General features: G+C 52.2%; 1 protein-coding gene across 3 annotated transcripts in view; it reads left to right on the forward strand.

The window, feature by feature from the left end:
• Positions 1-3881: 3881 nt before the first annotated feature.
• Positions 3882-18606, forward strand: part of LZTS3 (leucine zipper tumor suppressor family member 3) — a 17144-nt gene continuing 2419 nt past the window's right edge. Inside the window, exons 1-4 of one of the 3 annotated variants that reach the window (XM_017742420.1) lie at positions 3882-4481; positions 13764-14252; positions 15853-16614; positions 18134-18605. In XM_017742420.1, the coding sequence (XP_017597909.1) occupies positions 13803-14252; positions 15853-16614; positions 18134-18605 (1684 nt within the window). In that variant the 5' untranslated portion in view covers positions 3882-4481; positions 13764-13802. Of the gene's footprint in view, positions 4492-13763; positions 14253-15783; positions 16615-18133 lie in introns of all 3 variants that reach the window. The other 2 variants (XM_017742419.1, XM_017742418.1) reach the window with 2 other exon arrangements.

An 18606-nucleotide genomic window follows, 5' to 3' on the forward strand; every position in this document is an offset into this window, starting at 1 on the left:
TCACATCCTCCCCCAAGGCAGCTCAGACCTGACCCACACCCCACGGCCAAGCACCCAGCACACACCCTGGGCTTTCAGCACCCACAGGTGGAGATGCAGGAGCCTCTCCTGATTTATGGAAAACCTGGCCCATGCACCAGGCTGTGGCTTGCCAGCACTGAGAGGTTTTGTCTGCCCTGTGCTGGTACAGGAGGAGACAGCTTATACCAGCAGGGATGTTTTTTCCAGAATAGGAAACCATCCCTCTGGATGACATAAACCAGAGTCTTTTGGCTTGTTCGTGCTGGCTCAAGCTGAGCAGGCAGATGCCATTGACTGGAGATGGAAAGCGTCTCCCGTTGCCGCAGCTGGCATCAACCCAGCTTTTGGGGTCAACCCAGCCTCAGGACCCTCTGCCATCCCCTGTGGCAGCTTGGAGAAGGTCCTCTCCCTTCCCCAGCTCTGTGTGGGTATGAAGAGGTCTCACACAGGCTCAAATTATTCCACTTAACGAGCAGGAATAGCCTCTCCCAGCATTTTAACTTCCAGACCAGCGGGATGTCACTGTGCTGGTGAACCCCCTGGGTGCAGAGAAGGTTTGTTTGACCACATAACCAGTTTCTGCTTGCACAAATAAACTCTCGGCGTCATCCTGACATTTCTCCCAGGTGCTCAGCCACAGAGGCTGCTCAGGCTGTGCAGGCTGCTGGGGATTTTATCAGCTTTCCCAGCAGAAAGGTTGGATTTCCTGGCATGGCGTAGTCCTGCTCCCCTACCAGCCCCATCCTGCACATTTGGCTGTGATTCCTGCAGGGCACTCACAACAAATCAGGCAAGGCAGCATCTCTATCCACAAGTACAGGGAAACCCTTGGATGTTCCACACCCCTTGGCTGTCACAGAAAACAGGGTCTTTCCTCTGAAAACCAGCCTGGAAATCTCTAATAACAGATAGCGGGGAAGAACTTCAGACAGAGCCTGGTGAGGAGATACTGCAGGAATTCTGGTTTCAGTGTGCAGCCTGTTGGATGCCAAGCACTTACAGGCACACTCAGTTTGCAGCTGAGGTCTGAGCTGGGTTTAAGTTGTTGTGGCGCTGGTTGGAAAGCGCTGGAGGCCTCCAGCACAAATTCAGAACTGTCACTGTCACCAGACCAGGCTGGCCTTGACATTGCCCAGCCAAGGCACTCAGACATCCTGGGATGGAGATGCCACTTCATTCATGACCTCAAAGTATGCTCAATATCCAGGATACCCTTATTTAGGGATTTTTTCTGCTCCTCAAGGCTTTGAAAATGATCTTCCCTCTAACTAAAGGAGTCTGGGTGAAGAGAGGAGGGAGGCTCTTGCTCACGTTGGGATGTCTTCTACTGAAAAGCAGCTCCCCAGAGCTTTCAAGGAAGAAATCCCAGTGCAGGGAGCCGCTGTCTCTGCTCCCATTCCCATCTCCGCCTCGCCGCATGCCTGAGCACATCAATGCTTTCCACCCCTGTTCCCTGGGGAATGTCCCGGGCCAGTGATGCTCCTTCAGACCTCACTGCAGCTGATATTTTCCTCCTTCCCTGATGGGTGCAGAAAACACTGAACCAGTCCTGCAGGTGCAGTCCAAGGACCTCAGAGAGCTTTGGGATCTTGACATGAAACGGCCCCAAGAGAATGGAAATCACCCTGCCTGGGGGCTGCCACTCCTGCAAGGAAAAGGAAAAAGGACATGGGGAACAAAGAGTTTGGATTTTGGAAGAGTAAATTCTTCCTTTCCTCCAGAGAAAGGTGGCTTTGGATGGATGTTCAAAGCCTCGTCCCCAAGACAGAGCAAGGCCATCATGGCTGGGTAGGAAAGGATTTTTAGGTGGGTAACCCCAACCCTGTAGTCCCAGGCTGGAGGTCACCCCAGGTGGTTGGGTCTGGGTGCACAGTCCAACCACAGCCACCCAAAAAGGGCAGAGCAGAGGAGGATAAACCCCACAAAGGGCTGAGAGCAAGTCCTGGTGGTTGTGTCCATGGGGACAGGGAAACGTGGTGGCCTGGCGGCATCTGGCTGTGCAGGAGCCCTGGCACGAAGGGGTGCTGGGTGAGAATTGGGGGTCTCTGCTGGCTCTCAGAGGGGATGGAGGGGCTCTGTTGGAGGTGACCTGGGTGGGCAGAGCAGTTCCTGTCTCAGCCACCCCAGCCCTGGGTTAGAAATGGGAGTTTAGGGTTCAAAAGTTTATGCCCTGCCTGAGAGCGCCAGGAGCACGGGTTATCCTGGAGTTTCCAGCGCTCTCCAAAGCCTCTCCTATCATGATTTATTCATCTGTGGGAAGTGCTAAGACATAACTCAGCTCCCAAAGGGAGCACGAGCACAGCCTCCACCAGCTACAGCATCAGGAAACTGCCTGTCTCCTGTGAGATCTGCCGAGCCTGGGCCTGCTGCAGCTCCCTGCTGGGCAGCCACGGGCTCCTGTGCTCCAGCAGCTTCCCCAAACCACTACTGGGAAGGGTCCACCTCCCAGCAGAGCTCCTGAGCCAGCTCTGGTTATTGCCAGAGCAGTGCCAGGGATGGAAAGGGCTCTCTGTCTGCGTGGCTACTTCCAAGGTGCACTCACATCCCGAAACCAGCCTGTTTGTTGGAATTCTCTGCTTCTGGAGTTAAAGGGCAAAATTAAGAGCTTGAATCTCCACAGGAATGCATTTTGGTATAATTTACACCTTCCCCGTGCACCCCAGCAGTGCGTTTGGCCCTGGTTTAAATGCAAATTAACCCATATTTGATTATTTTGGCGTTATTGCTGTTTTACTGCTCTTGCTGTTATTTGCCCACCAACACCGGCCCTGTTTGCGAGGCCCCAACCGGTGACTCCTTTGATCCCCAGACGTCCTGCCAACAGAAAATTCACTTGAGCAAATAAGTCTAAATTAGTGGGAGTTTTGTGTGGCCTTATTTCCCTCCCTCCATGACTGCAAATAATCCAGAGTAAGTGCTGGGGCTGGACGGCCCCCGATGGGAAGCCTGATTGCTCTCCCGCCACAGCGCTGGCAGCTGGGAAAGTGGGAAAAGGAGCTCTGAGCCATCGTGTGTCACCAGGGCTCTGCTCTGAATGATGGAGAGGAGGGAGGGCAGCATCCAGGTCCAGCTTTTGGCCAGGTGGATGGGGCTTGGAGCAACCTGGGATAGTGGGAGGTGTCCCTGCCCATGGCAGGGGTTGGAATGAGATGAGGTTTAAAGTCCCTTCCAAACCATTCTGTGATTCTATGGATGCATCATGCCATTCATCCCACTCAGCCAGTTCTCTGCCCTTCTTTGAGAGCTCTTCATAGCCTTTCATTTCAGGCATGCAGCTGGGAAGCATCCCCAGAAGGATGGGAAAGTTCCCTGATAGAAAGATCCCAAAATAACTGAGTGAAAGCGAGCTGCTTGGAGCAATCCCCACTTGAAAAAAAAACCCAAGCTGTCAGACCCCAAAATTCCATTTGAGATAAAACCAGCTGTTAGGGTCCCAAATCTGTATTTATGAAAAAAAAAAGAAGCTTTGAGACCCTAAAATCCCATTTTGAAAAACAAACAAATAAACAAAAAACAAAACAGGCCGTCAGCCCCCAAATCCCTATTTGAGGAAAACCCAGCTGTCAGACCCCAAAATCCCTATTAAAAAAAAAAAACCCCTTAGCCAAAATAACTTACTCTACCCCAAATCATCCATTTGAGCAAAAACAAGCCATCAGACTCCAAAATTCCTGTTAAAAAAAAAACAAACCCAAACCTCAGATATCAGACCCACAAAATCCCTACTTAAGGAAAAACAAGGTGTCAGATCCCAAAATTCCTGTTTGAGCAAAACCAAGTTTTGAGAGCCTGAAATTCCCTATTTGAGAAGAAAAAAACCCAAAATAATAATAATAATAATAATAATAATAATAGAATCCAGCAGTCAGAGCTCAAATTTCCAGTTGAGCAAAACAAGCTGTTGGACCCTCAAAACTTTCTCTGTGCAAAACCAAGCTGTCAGACCCCAAAATTCTCATTTGAAGAAAAACACCCAGTCTGACTCCAAGTTCCCTGAGCAAAACCAAGCTCCTGAATCCCAAATCCCTATTTGAGCAAACCCCAAAACCTTCCAAATCCACAAACCCCTATTTATGCAAAACCAAGCCATCAGACCCCAAAATCCCCATGCGAAAATAGAAAAGGCAAACTCCAAATCCTTATTTCAGCAAAACCCAGCGTCTGACCCCGAAGTTCCCATTGAAGCTAAACCAAACCACCAGCCCCAAATCCCCCTTTGAGGAAGACGGAGCCATCCCTTCCCAAAATCCCTGCCGGAGGTGGGCACAAAGAGTTAAGCTCCTGCGGGCGCCGTGGCCAATCCCACCGAGCGAAGGGCAGCCCTTGGCCGCAGCCCAGCAGCAGGTTGCTCTCCGCAGGTATTATTTTGGACTTTTTCCCGGGATACCACGCAGGGAAACAATGAATTTCGCGGTCGGCGCAGGATGGGGAGCTGCAGGACGCGACCCTGGGCTGCCCAGGTAAATCCCGGTGGGTGCTGGCTTTTTGTGGGATCTTTGCTTTTCCTCTCCTTCCCCCTCTCGCTGGGTGTCTTTGTTTGGGGCCGGGCAGGGGAGCGAAGGGTTTTCGGTGGATTAATGCAGGGCAGAGCTGGTGGGACCCTTTGTAAGGGAATTTTTGGGGGGGACACCGGGCTGCGTTGGCAGCGGGGGTCGGAGCAGAGATGGGGTGCGCGGAGCTGGGTGGCTCAGGGTGGGGAAAGCTGTGATTCCCCCCTCTGTAAACTCCCCCTGGATCCAGCTGGACCCCCCCAGCACCGGGACCTTGCACCGGGCGGGTTTTAGGGCATCGCTCCGGTTTAGCAGCGCTAATTCCGGCCCTGGGGACAAGGCACCGTCGGGACGAGCCACCATGAGGGCTTGCTCCGAGCGTGGTGTCCGGGGAGGAGCGAGCACTTCCCGGGCTGGCTCCGCGCCCAAGAAATTCCTCGGGGCGAGTTAATGATGAAATGGCTCATCCCAAAGGGCAGGATCAGCCTTCCCCCAAAACATCCCGCCCAGGGCAGGGGTCTAAATCGCGCAGGGGGATGTGGTGACAAAAGTGGGGGTGGGGGGCGGGGTCCTCCTGGCATTTGGGGGCATGGAGCTGGGCTGGAGCAGGGGATCACATGGGGATCCCTGAGATCTGGGATGCTGGGGGTGTGTGAGGATGCTCAGGCTGATGCTGGGGAGCCAGGCAAGTGCTCTGTGCTGGAGCACTGCCAGGGTGATCAGGAGCTTCCCCATATCCCCTGTGTTGGGGACACCACGGGCTCAGCTGGCAGCACCTCATCCCCAGCTACCTTCCCAAAAGGGTGGATTAGTGCAGGGCTGAGCCGGTGGGACCCTTTCCAGGTGATTTTTGGGGATGGGAGGTACCTGCTGGGCTATGTTTGCACCAGGGGCTCAGAGCAGAGATGGGGTGCAGAGATGGATTGTTCAGGGATCCCACTGGCAACCCCTTAACAAGGGGAAACTGAGGCATGCAGGGCTGGGATGACCCCAGGCAGTCCAGCCCATGGAATGGGGCATCCCAGACCCTCAGGCCTGCAGCCAGCGCTGAGGCTGCTCCACCAAACTGCCCTTTCCCTGTACTGAGGGAATTGAGGGAGGTTTCCCTGTGCCACCAAAGCTGGTGCTCTTCTGGGCAGAGGTTGCCACTGGGACCTCACTGGGGACGATGACACAGCTGGCCCCAAGTGTTTTCTGGGGGCAGCCACAGGGGTCACAGATGAGACCACGGATGAACCCTTCCTGATGGACACATGGGATTTGGGATGGTGGCTTGGGCTGAGCTTGAAACCATCCTGTCCTGCTGCCCCTTGGGATGACGGGGACAGATAAGACAGGTCATGGAAAATCCTTCCTATCTGCCTTTGGGTGCATCCTGGAGGATGCCAGCCCGGATCCAAACCCAGGGCTCTGAGAGCAGATGGGAAAAGGGGGGAAAATCCCCCTGAGGATGAGGACTCTGGCCAGGGGAATGCTGGTGGATAGCCCCAGCGTGGCTTGCAAAAAACTCCATGGCAGGATAATTCCTGGTGGAAAGGATCCTGGGAGCTCTCCAGGCCATCTTGCTGCTGGTGGACCCTGGCTGGTCCATTCAGGACTTGAAAACCTCCAAGGATGAGACCAAAAAGCCTCGCAGGACCCTGTACAAATGTACCTTGTCACATCTCCATGTCACCTGCCGAGGTTTCTCTGGGGCTTTGCCCAACTTGCTGTAGCCTCCAGAATAATTTTGATGTCTTCCCTTACTGGAACAGCTCGAGACTGGTGAGGCCTGTCAGCTGCTTGGCTTTTAATTCCACCCAGCCTGCTCTTTTGGATCCAGAAAATGCTATGGATTAAAGCTGGGAACACCCTGAGATGAGGAGCTGGGGTGGAGATGGGCTTGGGACAGGTGGGGCAGCTTGATCTGGATGAGCAATAGCCATGCCCAGATTGATTTACTGGTTATTTTACTGTCCATAGGGGGTTTCCAGGAAGCTGTGGAGGGTGTCCATTCCAGGAACACCCTCAGGGAGCGGAGAGGGAAGGAGGGACAAGCAGGAGGGCACGGAGCCAAGGCCACGTGCTCCACAGTGCAGATTGTGGCTGTGCTTTGCCATGATTCCCCCTCCTGCCACGGCCTGGGGGATGGGGACAGCGTGGCAGTGGACTGTGTCCCTTAAACACAGCGACCAAGCGAGGGAGGAAAACTGATAGCAGAGTGGGAGGACTGGCCAGGGAAGGTGGAGCAGGCTGCACTGTTCAGGCTTTGTCGGGGAGAACAATGGGGCCTTTATTGGGGAAGGGAGGTGGTGGGGCTGGCAGGGACAGTTTGGCACACAGAGAGTCCCTTGGACGGGGCACTGGCATGTGGGATGGGACAGTTTGGTACCCAGTGTCCCCCAGACAGCTGTGGGGGCAGGGAATTGGGACATGGGGTGGGACAGGTTGGTACACACTGTGTCCCTTGGCCAGCTGGGGGGATGGGGAAATGGGAAATGGGGAATGGAAAATGGGAAATGGGAATGGGAAATGAGAAAGGGAAATGGGATGGGACAGGTTTGTAACCAGCGCATCCCTTGGCCAACTAGGGGGACAGGGAAATGGGCTGGGACAGTCTGGTGCCCATCATGTCCTTGGGTCAGAAAGTGAAACGAGGAACAGGGATACGGGATATGGAATGGGACAGGTTGGTACCCAGAATGTCCCTTGACCACAGCTGGAGGAAGCTGGGACACAGCAGATGGGACAAGGGACAGGCCAGTTTGGTACCAAACATCCTCTGGTGGTGGGACTCGTCCCCAGCTGTCACTGTGAGCCCCACAAATGCTGACACAGCTCTCCTTGATGTGGGTTTGGATTCATGGCCACCCCTCCCAAATCCTTTATCACTGGGAATTGCAAAGGGTGGTTTAAGAAAGGGCTGGTTCTGAGGACCTTGGGGACCCTCACAGCTGAGACAGAGGATCATCCCACGCTGGGGACATCCTGAATCAAGCACTGCCACTCACTCCAGACCAGAGGAGCTTTGGGGATGGAGGAATCCGTCATCCTTCGTGCTGTCCCTTGGCAGCTCAACAAGAGCTCCCCTGAAGAGCCGCCTGGGTCTTTTCATCTCATCTCTTTTGTTTCAGGCTTATTATGTAAATAGCTTATGCGGCCCCCATAATGAGAAAGTAGTTTCCCAGAATACAAAAGGCTGTAATTATCTCATTAGCAGGCGGAAAGGAAAAGGAAATGTTTCTAAGCCAGCTCGCTTTTATTTCCCACAGCAGCCCCAGGAAGCGCAGCCCCCAAAACTGGGACCTGCCTGCCCTTAGTCCTGCCACCCCCTCCTGATGCTGCCACATTTTCAGGAGAGGAAAGCAAAGTGTGATCCTCCTGTCTCAGAAATGGGTTTGTACTGGGACGGCTGACAGCTTTTAACTGGGCCCAGTTATCCAGAGGATGCGGCAGGTCCCTGTGCAGGCCCCTTAGCACTCTTAGGTGCTGGGAAAGGTGTAATTGGAAAGTGGCAGGGTCACAGAGAGTCAGGATGGTCCCCACCTTCCCCAATTGGATGTTCCTAGGCAGGACTACCATGCTGGCTTGTCCAAGTCCAACCTCCCTGCTCCAGCAGGGTGCCCTAGAGCACGTTACTCGATATTGTGTCCAAAAGTAAATCCAATCACAAATCCTTTGCACATAAGGATGGAAAATGTGCAGATACACAGCAGCCCCATGGCCCAAGAGGTGGCTGAGGGTGGCTGCAAGAACTTGCCACTATTTGACCCTCCAGCCTACCTTCCTGAGTTTGCTTTTTAGCTCTGAGGGAAAAAGAACTGCAGTACAGGGATAAATGGGAAAAGAGAGGTTTGTGTCCTAGGGAAGGAGCAGGAGTTGTTCTTCTGACTTCATTTGGCTTTTGGTTGTGGAAAAAGCTTGTGGTTGAAAAGCTCGAGATCTGTGTGTTTTTGCAGACAGGTTCAAGTGCGTTCGTGCCGTATTCCAGTGGTGGAGGAAAACCTGGCAGCCACTGAGCCAGGATGGGGGGAAAAGAGTTGGAGGAGGTGCAGGAAAGTGCCACAAGAATTACTTGAGGGCTGGAAAAAAATGCCTGTAAGAGACAAGAAAAGCTCATTCTGTTCCCCTCTTCAGACTGAGCAACTTGAGAAGGGTGTAGGAGAACAGGAGGTGCCGGGGCACTGGAGCCAGGTGGGAGGGGAGCCACGGTGTCCCTGCCTCTTGAATCAATCCCAGTGGAGGAGCTCTCAGCCAGGTTTGGGTCTGGCACGGATGTAAGGAGGTGGCACATGACACACAGGAGGCAGAGCAGTAGCTGAGTGGCCTTTTTGGAGGATGTGATGTTCAAGGAAAGGTGAGGGAGAGGAAGAGGGGTGTGACTGAAACGTGCACTTGAAACTAAGAGGACAAGAGGGAACAGCTTCTAAACAGGAGAGGTTTAGACTGGATATTAGGGGAAATTTCTTCATGGAAAAGGTGTCCAGCCCTGGCACAGCTGCCCAGGGCAGTATTGGAGTCCCCATCCCTGGAGGGATTTAAAAGCTGTGTGGATGTGGCACTTGGGGACAGGGGTCAGTGGTGGCCTTGGAATGGTTGGACTCCATGGTCTTAAAGGGCTTTTCCAACCTGAATAATTCTGTGATTCCGTGATTTTACGAGTGCAATTGCAAATCATGGGTTTCAGTGGTGGCTTTTTCCCCAGGGCTTGTTAATGCCTCACTGGACACAGGTGGTTTTGCTCCCTATGGGGGGGTCTGTGTCTTCACCTCTAACCCATTCCTGTCCTTTCCTTCCCTCTCCAAGTATCTTCCTGGAAGAAGCTGAAATTATCACAGCCATTCTTTTTCCACCCTTTCCCACCATATCTAACCTGTTCCACCACCCCAGGATGTGTTGACTTTTTCTCCTCCAGCCAAACCAATCCCTTGGCAGCGCTGCCAACCTTGGCAGAGGCAACCCAAGCCTTAAACACGGGGCAGGTGTAGGTCCTACCCCTATAAAAACAACAAAACAGAGCACGGGTTTACGGTGCCAGTAATTGCTCCCTCGTTAAAGCCGAGGCAAACAAACCCGACTAATGAAGGTCAGGGGCACACCTGTTACCACAGTTGGCAAGAGGGGGAATTTTTGACCTTCAGAAGCCTTTGCTGCCCCTGCTGCCAGCGCCACATGCCTGGGATGGCGCGTGTGCCAAGGCCCTGCCTTGCTCTGGGGCTCCTTGCTGGAGCTCTCTGTGCCAGAGACCGATGATTGATGCCCTTCTCCCGTGGCACTGGTGCTGAGGTATGTCTGCCTCCCGAAGGCCTTTGTTAGGAGAGTGTTAACAATTAACCTCCTCAGGCAGAAACAAAGCCAGGCCTCCGTGATTTAGTCATAGTTAACCATTCAGCTGCTTATCTCAGAGCGATTCTTCTTTTTAACTGGAAGGCATTCGCTGAGTCCTTTGGGTAGAGCAAGTGTGAAGACACAGTTGTTATTTTACAAATTACTGTATCTACAGTAACATCTAGGAGTGTCCTGGAGCTGCAGGTGTGGTGGGAAACCTTCGTAAGGGGTGGACATGCACAGTTTGCCCACCACGGCTGGGGAAAAGGACATTTCACCCCAGATTTTCTGCATCAGGCATCAAAATATTGCTGTCTCCAAGGCGAGGCTGCTGCAGGAAAGGCCAAGAGGCCAAGAGCTGGATGAGATGGGGAGGTGGTGCAGTGTGGAGTGTGCGGATTCCCAGTATCCGTGGTCAGAGAAGGTTGACTGTACTGATGAGATATGGCGTCTTCCTTTGGTATGGAGATGCCTCCCAGGAAGGGAGCCTTGAGTCAATCCAGGCGAACAAAGAAAACCTTTTTAGCTTTTATTAACACAGGAATACTGGGAAATGGGACCTCCGCTGAGAGTTTGTTCTGGAGGAGTTTCCTTCTTCGTGTCTGCAAGAAAGTCCCTTCGCTCGGGTTCCCACTGTAACTACGGGGACACTTTTGCCCCTCTGAGGTGGCTTGGGGGTCTCTTCCAAGCCCAGCCATGCTCAAGGGTGACTCTTCTTCCCTTCTAAAGGATGGACTTGGGAACAAAATGCTGGCAAAGGCAAACATTCATCTTCCCTCAGCCTCCCTGTGCTCATGGACAGGCTCGGCACCCCTGGGAATCACCCACTTTTAGCTCACATTTCCATGGGAGGGAGGCAGTTATCATGGAATCATAGAATAATTTGGTTTGGAAGGGACCTTGAACCTGCCATGGGCAGGGACACTTTCCACTATCCCAGGTTGCTCCAGGCCCTGTCCCTGGCCTTGGACACTTCCAGGGATGGGGCAGCCACAATTCCCTGGGCACCCTGTGCCAGGGCCTCAGCACCCTCAGTCAAGAATTTCTTCCCAATATCCCATCTACCCCTGTCCGGTCAGTTTGAAGCCATTCCCCCTTGTCCTGTTACCACAGAGATGATGAGATTTAAGGAGAAGAAATATCCTAGGGAAGGTTTTAGTCACACATTCCTCCAAACCTGGAAGGAGAAAAAACGACCCTCCTGCTCTGTGCCGGAGCATGGCAACGCTATTCCTGTGCTCAAAATTTGATTTCACAGTTCAGCTGAGGAACAACCAATGTAAAACCTGACCGGGAACTGGAGCTGGCCAGAAGATACAAACCCAAGAGTTGCTGTTCTCAGAAAAAAAAAATGGCCCTTTTTGGCAAACAAAGCTGTACTGTCAGGGATCTGTTGGCACTTCTGGAATCTCCTTAATAACATATTTGTAACACTTGTCTGTATGCTCTGTTTATCAGATCCCGGGTTTGCAGTAAACATAAGCTAAGAACAAGGGTTTTTTTCAGAATATTTTCTTGGATGATTCCCAGTTAAAAGAAAACGCTTGTTGTTGTGTTGGCCTTTTTTTTTTCTTTTTTTTTTTCTTCCTTTTGGAAGGATCAAACTTTCCAGTGACCTCATCCTGCCCTCAGAGAGTCAATGTAAATGTGCAAATGTCACTGTGAAATTTACCCAGTGAGGGAAAAGTAACCTGGATTTCTCCCTTGCTGGCTGGGGAGTACTGCAAGGAGACGATGCCACTTCCTTGTCTGGAGCTGAGACCTTCCAGCACATCCCTCCCATGGTGCCTGGTGTCCCATAAAAAGAAGTCACAGCCTATAAAGATTCCCAAAGTCACTGAAAAGCAGGTTATTCCTAAATTAGCAGGACAAAGTCTTCCCTTGACTCATAAAATCCAAAGGCACCATTGGTTGAGTGTGGCTTCAGGTGGGTGTTCTCCATCCCTCCTCATCGCTCCGCAGCCCAGCCACTCCCCAGGCCCTCAGCAGGCACCTGGATTAACCCCTGGGCATTGTGCACTCATGAGCTGTCAGTGATGATGTTCTTTGGGAAGTGTCTTTAGGGCGTGGTGGGGTCACGAGCCTTTGAGTGCTGCTCAGAGCACTGGGGGAACACGTGTCCACATGTCACATGCTGGATACGTGACCAGACCCTGCCACTTCTTACTGCTGGCAGAGGTTTTATCACTTATGACCAATAAACGCTGGTGTTTTGACTGTAGTGGATCCCCACTCATGTGATCCTCCTTTACTGCCTGGTCTTTAGACTTTCATCAGGGAATGATGTGAGATCATCTGCTGAGGACAGAGGTGCAAACTGCAGGATGTCCTTAGCAGGGACTACAGAGTGTTCACTTAATGCTCGTCGCTTCATGAAATCCCAGAATGGGTTGGGTTGGAAGGGACCTTAAATCCCACCTCAACAGCTCTGTGTCCTCTCGCTCTGGCACAGCAGCTGCCACATCTGCCACTAGGGCTGTTCTTTGGACAGGGCAGGATGCTGGGAAAGGGGGAGGAGAAGCCTCCAGAAATGCAGTTTAATAAAAGCAAAGTTGAGCAGCACAGACCCTGCCTTAACCTTTTTAATTCTTTTTCCATTCCATTATTAGTGCAAATAGCAAGGCCCTCTGAGACACCACATGGGAGCTGAGCTCCGGACCTCAGCTTGCTCTCCAGGGAAATAAATCCAGCTCTTCTGCTTTACTCAGGGAGGGCTGAATGAACATCCCTTCCCCCAAGGAGGGGGAAAACCCCACTGAAAGGGGGATTTTCTCCATCTCCCCTTCCTGCTGGTCCTGCCTGACCTCTGCCATCCCTGAACCTTTCTCCAAAGGGCATCAACTATTTTTATCCCATCCGCAGGGAAGCCACAGTACCTCCCACTGCCCTTAAGTCCTGCCTTAGTCCTCACACTACAAGGATGGTTTATCCTGGAAAACCTGCAACTGAGGGTGCCTGAGACAAAAGAAAAGCATCCGTTTGGGCCCACGGGGACCAAATCAATGAACTCTGGAGGGCTGGGTGGACACTGGTCACCTGAGTGTCCACAGCTGTCCAGGAGCTACTGACCCTGCTCCTCCAGGTTTGGTTCAGTCATCCAAAATTTGCAGTGCACCTTCTCCCTTCCTTCGGGTAATGGGATCCTTGGCTGGTGCAGGTTCAAATTCTCCATTATTCAATGAGGTGACCAAGAAAAAGTTGTTGTGGGTCTTCTATTCCCTCAAATAAGACTTTACACCTTTGTGTAAAAGCTGATGAAGAGCATCTAGATAGATGAGAATTGGTCCCAAGGATAATTGGTCCCAGGACAACCCTGGTCAAAGACAACTTTTGAAACCAATATTTGCATGTTAACCATGTCCCATGGCCTAGTTTTGGCCAACCCAAGGCACAGGCTAAGTAAGAATCAAATTGAGAAGGGGAATAAATATTTAGAAGAAAATTTAGGATGACACCTGGACAAAAGCATCTTTTTAAAAACTCAAGTTCAACAACAACAATCCCAAGGAAGAGATGGGAAGTGTGTTGTTTAAGCCCTGTGATACCATCCCTAAGGGATGTGCTGGAGAGAGCACTTGGATGAGCCAGGACCAGGGATGGAGACCTTCCATCCCCATGGGAACACAAACAGGTTCAAACCTGGGAAAAGTGACAGAAATAGTTCAGTCTTGGGAACAGCAAATGGTTGTGTCTCACCGATGCCGTAGAGCTGTGCCTACTAAAATCCATGCAACCCATTCCCCTGGGAACCACAACTTTTGGATTGAGAAGATTAGGAGCTCTTTTGGAGAGCAGGGGGTGGGATTTGAGGAATGCTGCTCCTCCAAGGGACCTGGGGATCCCAGAGAGGAGGAGAACGCCATCACTGGGACATGATTTCGATCTGCAAAGGGCACGGCAGACAAAAGGCATCTCTTTAACAACCCTTTTCCCTCCTTGTCCCAGTGCCACTGAGCTGTGCCTCCACCTCACCCCTACGCTGCCATGGCCACGCTAGAGACGCTACCCGTCCTCAGTGACCCGGCCTACCCCAGCCCAGAGAACTTCCACGGCTTCGCCCCCCGCTATTCCCAGACCATCCCCAAGAGCGCCATGGGGAGCGTGGGCAGCGGAGTGGCCAACGACCAGGAGTTCGCCATGAAGAGCGTGGGCACCCGGACGCAGAGCAGTGGCCGGCAGACGGAGGGGCCCCGCAACGGCTACTCCACGCGGGACATCTCCAACCGCTACTCCGGCGAGGAGAAGACCTACAAGTCGGAGAAAGTCTCCAACTCTCTCTACATCAACGGCGACCTGCGCAAGAGCGAGAAGGTGAAGATGGACATCTGCGGCAACGTGACCACCAACAACGAGAAGAACCTGCCGCCGCCTCCCCAGTACCGAGAGCCCAGTAACCCACCAAAGATTTTGCCAATCTCCGGCAAACTAGACCAGGTGAGAACCTCCTGGAGCAGCTGGGTGGCCGTGGCACATCTCTGGAAGCACAGACCAGGAGGCCTTGGGCAACAGTGCAATCCTGATGTTCTCGTTCTTACTTTGTACGTTTTTATGTAGAGATGATATCATTCTTATGACTTTTCAGGGGGTTGTTAGTTCTGGCCCAAGAGCATGACCACAAGTCTTCCACATACAGCTCATTTAAGCCTGTATTTAAGTCACTAGCTATTCCAACTTCCCTGAGATGTTGTGCCTACCTCCCTGAAGGATGGGGAGGGAGCTGGAGTCGGCTCCAGTTTCAGTAGGTCCAGCATTTGAGTCCCCTCTTAGTTTTGTGCCTTTTATAGGCAGTTTCCAACCACACACTGCCACCTAAAGCTGTTGCTTGAAAGAAGCCATGAGCATCTGTTCAGAATCCCAGTGCCCCTTGTGAGGGACACGGCTTGGGAACTACCCCTGTAACCATTCTCTCCCAGCCCAGCCCAGTCCTCATGGCTCCTATTGGCTTCAGGGAGAAAGATCTCCCAGGCCTGGAGGGGCAGAGCCCCAGAGCCAGTGGTGTTTTGTGTAGCCTGCTGCTCTGCTCCAGTGACTTCCATAATTTGTGTCCAGCATTATTTCTGCAGCATTTGGTGGCCTTTTCTCCTGGGTTGTTAATCCAACAGCCCCTGCAGTCCATCTCAGTCTCACACTTGGTCTCCAACCTCCAACATGTTCACTGGGGCTTGTTCTGTTTCTCCTAAAAGGCATTTTCAAAACACCTTTGCTTCCTCCCATTTAAGTTTCACCTAAAATCCAACCTGCAGTAGGGCAGACTCAATCCCATTTTAAGGAAAATTTTGTTTCTAATGGTGCATTGATGGGGAGAGGAATGTGCAAGGCTTTAAAATCCTTTCTAAATCCCTTGTGGCTGTGGTCCACTGTCCCCCAGCACTGCTTAGGCCCACAGAAAACACAAATTTCAAATGAAGAGCAGCTCTAGCATGTTCCTTGCCTGGTGTCACTGCTGGGGTCACAGCTCCTACCTGCTCCTGTCTGAGGATAAGCAGGACATGAGGTCCCCACAGGCACAGGTCACTGCTGGCAGCGGGGAGATGTGATGCTCCTGAGGCAAAAGGGCTGCTAATCCAAGGCTTCGATTCAGCTTTCAGCAAAAGGGCAATGCAACCTCAAGGCTAGAAATATAATCAGCCAAAATTAGAGTTATTTTGGTCAGGTCTGGTAAGCACGGGGCAGCCCTCCTTGTAAAGAGCTCTGAGAGAACCCAAGGAGTATTCTGGGCAAAAATCACGCAGGTTTGGGATACATTAAAATGATTTCCTTTCAGCTGGGGCAAGGGAAGGCAAAGTGTTGCCCTACGAGTGACCACAGGTCCCTCATGTGCAACCCCAAATGGTCCAGGGTGTACCAAGGTGGGATAAGGAGCCAGCCCAAGCTGCATCAGCCCCACCCTGTGCCGACGTGTCTCTTTTGTGTGTTACCGAGCCTCCTGCTGTGTTTGATGCGTGGTCCTTTTTCCTTTTTGCAGAGCAATGAGCCCTTAGTTAGACCCTCAGCCTTTAAACCAGTAGTTCCTAAAAACTTCCATTCCATGCAGAACCTCTGCCCGCCGCAGAGCAACGGGATGGCAGAGAACAGAAAGAGCTTGAACCATGCCAACAGCAATAGCCCGTCCGCACCCAAGGGTGGACTCGACAAGAGCAGCCTTAACAGGACTACAAACCAAGGCGGGGGGCTCTCGGATTCGGGCCGTAACTCGCTAACGAGCCTGCCCACCTACGGGACGGGCTACAGCCAGCACGTGGGCCCCATGAGCGCCTCCACGAGCCACATCAACCGCATCGGGACCACCTACGTGGAGAAGAACATCGTGGGATACAATGGGATATCTACCTCAGACAGCGGGCGGTCCTCGAGCAAGAGCACCTCGTCCTTCAACAGACTGAACCATCTCAACGAAACGATGCCTTTCCACTCGCCCTCGACCGACGACATCATCCAGGACCTGGAGGACCGTCTGTGGGAGAAGGAGCAGGAGGTGCTCCAGATGCGGAGGAACTTGGACAAGAGCGAGGCGGCCATCTTCCAGGTGTTCGAGGAGAAGCAGAAGATCTGGGAGAGGGAGATGGAGGACCTGAGGCAGAACTATGCCAACAAGTTGCAGCAGGTCTCCAAAAAGGCGCAGCGGGCTCAGCAGGCTCTGCAGCTCCAAATCTTCAAGCTCCAGCAGGAGAAAAAAAAACTCCAGGACGACATGGGACAACTCCTCCAGCAACGAGAGGAGCTGGAGAAGAAATTTGTGGCTTTCAAGAAGGAGCAGGCTGAGTTTCTCCCGAAGATTGAAGAGACCAAGTGGGAGGTAAGAGCGTTGTTGTAACAGACCCTGAGTGAGGTTTCCATCGCGGGGTCTGGTGACCCAAAGTACCTCCCACGTGCCCTAAGTGGAGCCCACAGGTAACAGCCATGGGTTGGTGGCCTCCAGGTAACAGGTGACACTTGTCACCTCACTTGTCTGAGTTCCAGGCCTGTTGATTTCAATTAAGCTAAAATAAGCACAACCTTTTGTGCACACCCCCCTGTATTGGTTAATAATTTGACTTCACAGTCACTCCAAGTCGTGACATTCAAATCCAGTTTCAGGGAACACGGGTCTTTCCACACAGGTACTTGTGCGTGCCAAAAATGGGCTTAAGTCTATTTTAATTAAATTCTTTTACTATTTGCATTTGGGCAAACCTTGAAACCGCTTTTCAGATATTTGATTTTTTTTTAATTGAAGATATAAAAGCGACTGAGATAAAAATGATATCGACAGCCATGTCTACCTTATGCTTTCCATTGTAACACACTGTTTTCAGTTGTTAATAAGTTTATCTCTCTTAGAAAGGCAAATTCCTCTTTCTAGTTCTCCTGTTGAGTCCTACATAACTTTTTCCTACTGTTTCTATTTTTAGAACATTTTATCAAGGTCTGTTTGTATAGCCAGTGCTAACATACCTTTTTTTTTCAACTTGATCATGTGAAGAATTTTAATCCTTCCATGCACAGGCTAGAAACTTTAAATTTATTAAGAGTGCAGAGGCAAAACATAGCTGTAGAATCAAGAAGACCGTATTCTGTTAATCCTGATGGAAAGTAAATGAAGCTGGGATTAATTAGGCTCTGAAATGTGCCATTTGCAGATGTTCAGCAGAGATTATTACAGGCTTGTTGTACAACATGTGCAGGATAAATCCCAGAACGGGCAGACTGCATTGTCCCTCCTTTGACCAGCAGTTCTGCCCAGGTCTTTTAAGGGACCTTAAAGCCCATCCAGTTCCACGTCCCTGCCATGGGCAGGGACACCTCCCACTAGACCAGGTTGCTCCAAGTCCCATCCAATGTGGCTTTGAGCACTTCCAGGGTTCTTTAGGAGTCTTTCGAAAGGAAGGCATCATAGGATGAGTAAGTAAAGTCTACTTATCTGCCTCCTGTCCAATGCTCCCAGGTCTTGGGGAGAAGCTGGGTGGTCTCTGGGTCTGAGATGTTTCTGTCTCAGACTTGCTCAAGGTCCAGATGCCATTGAGGTAAACTTTGTGGGAAAACTCCAGCTGAGAAGGTTTGGGATTGAGCACCATGGGTTTGTGGGTGGGGGAGTAAGATGAAGGCAGGAGGGAAGCATCGCTGGTGGGGACCGCAGCACTGGGCTTGGCTGTTTGGGCAGCTCCAGCTGGAAACAGCATCAGGTCCCTGAGAGCCAGGAAAAAACACAGAGGTCAGTGGCATGGTCTGGGTCCTGGTGAAGGCTGGGTCCATGAGCAGGGTTGTTTCACGGGCAGTGCAGGGGACAAGCAGCTCCTCACTGCCATCTGCCAGCCTCACGGGTGCTCTCCCCACAGGTTTGCCAGAAGGCAGGTGAGATCTCCCTGCTCAAGCAGCAGCTGAAGGACTCCCAAGCTGACGTCTCCCAGAAGCTCAACGAGATTGTGGGACTGCGGTCGCAGCTCAAGGAAGGTAAGAACTTCCTACGGGAGAAAGAGGAGCAGATCCTCACCCTGAAGGACTCCTACAGCTCCAAGAGCGTCAACCTGGAGATCTGCGAGAGCGAGCTGCAGCGGAAGATGAGCGAGGTCCAGGTGCTGAGGGAAAAGCTGAACCACTGTGAGCTGGAGGTCTCCGGCCTGAAGCGGACACTTGCCAGCATGGGACCTGCGGGGCCTTTTGGCGGGGACCTCGGGGAGAAGCTGCGGGACCCGCTGGCCTGCGAGAGCGACGAGGCCAAGATGCAGCGGCAGAGCGAGGACAGCGTGAACACCCTGCGCAGGGAGGTGGAGCGGCTCCCGACGGGGGTGACAGCGGGGGCGGCGGCGCG

Source organism: Corvus brachyrhynchos, unplaced genomic scaffold (assembly GCF_000691975.1).
Source record: "Corvus brachyrhynchos isolate BGI_N302 unplaced genomic scaffold, ASM69197v1 scaffold166, whole genome shotgun sequence".
Taxonomy (NCBI): Eukaryota; Metazoa; Chordata; class Aves; order Passeriformes; family Corvidae; genus Corvus; species Corvus brachyrhynchos.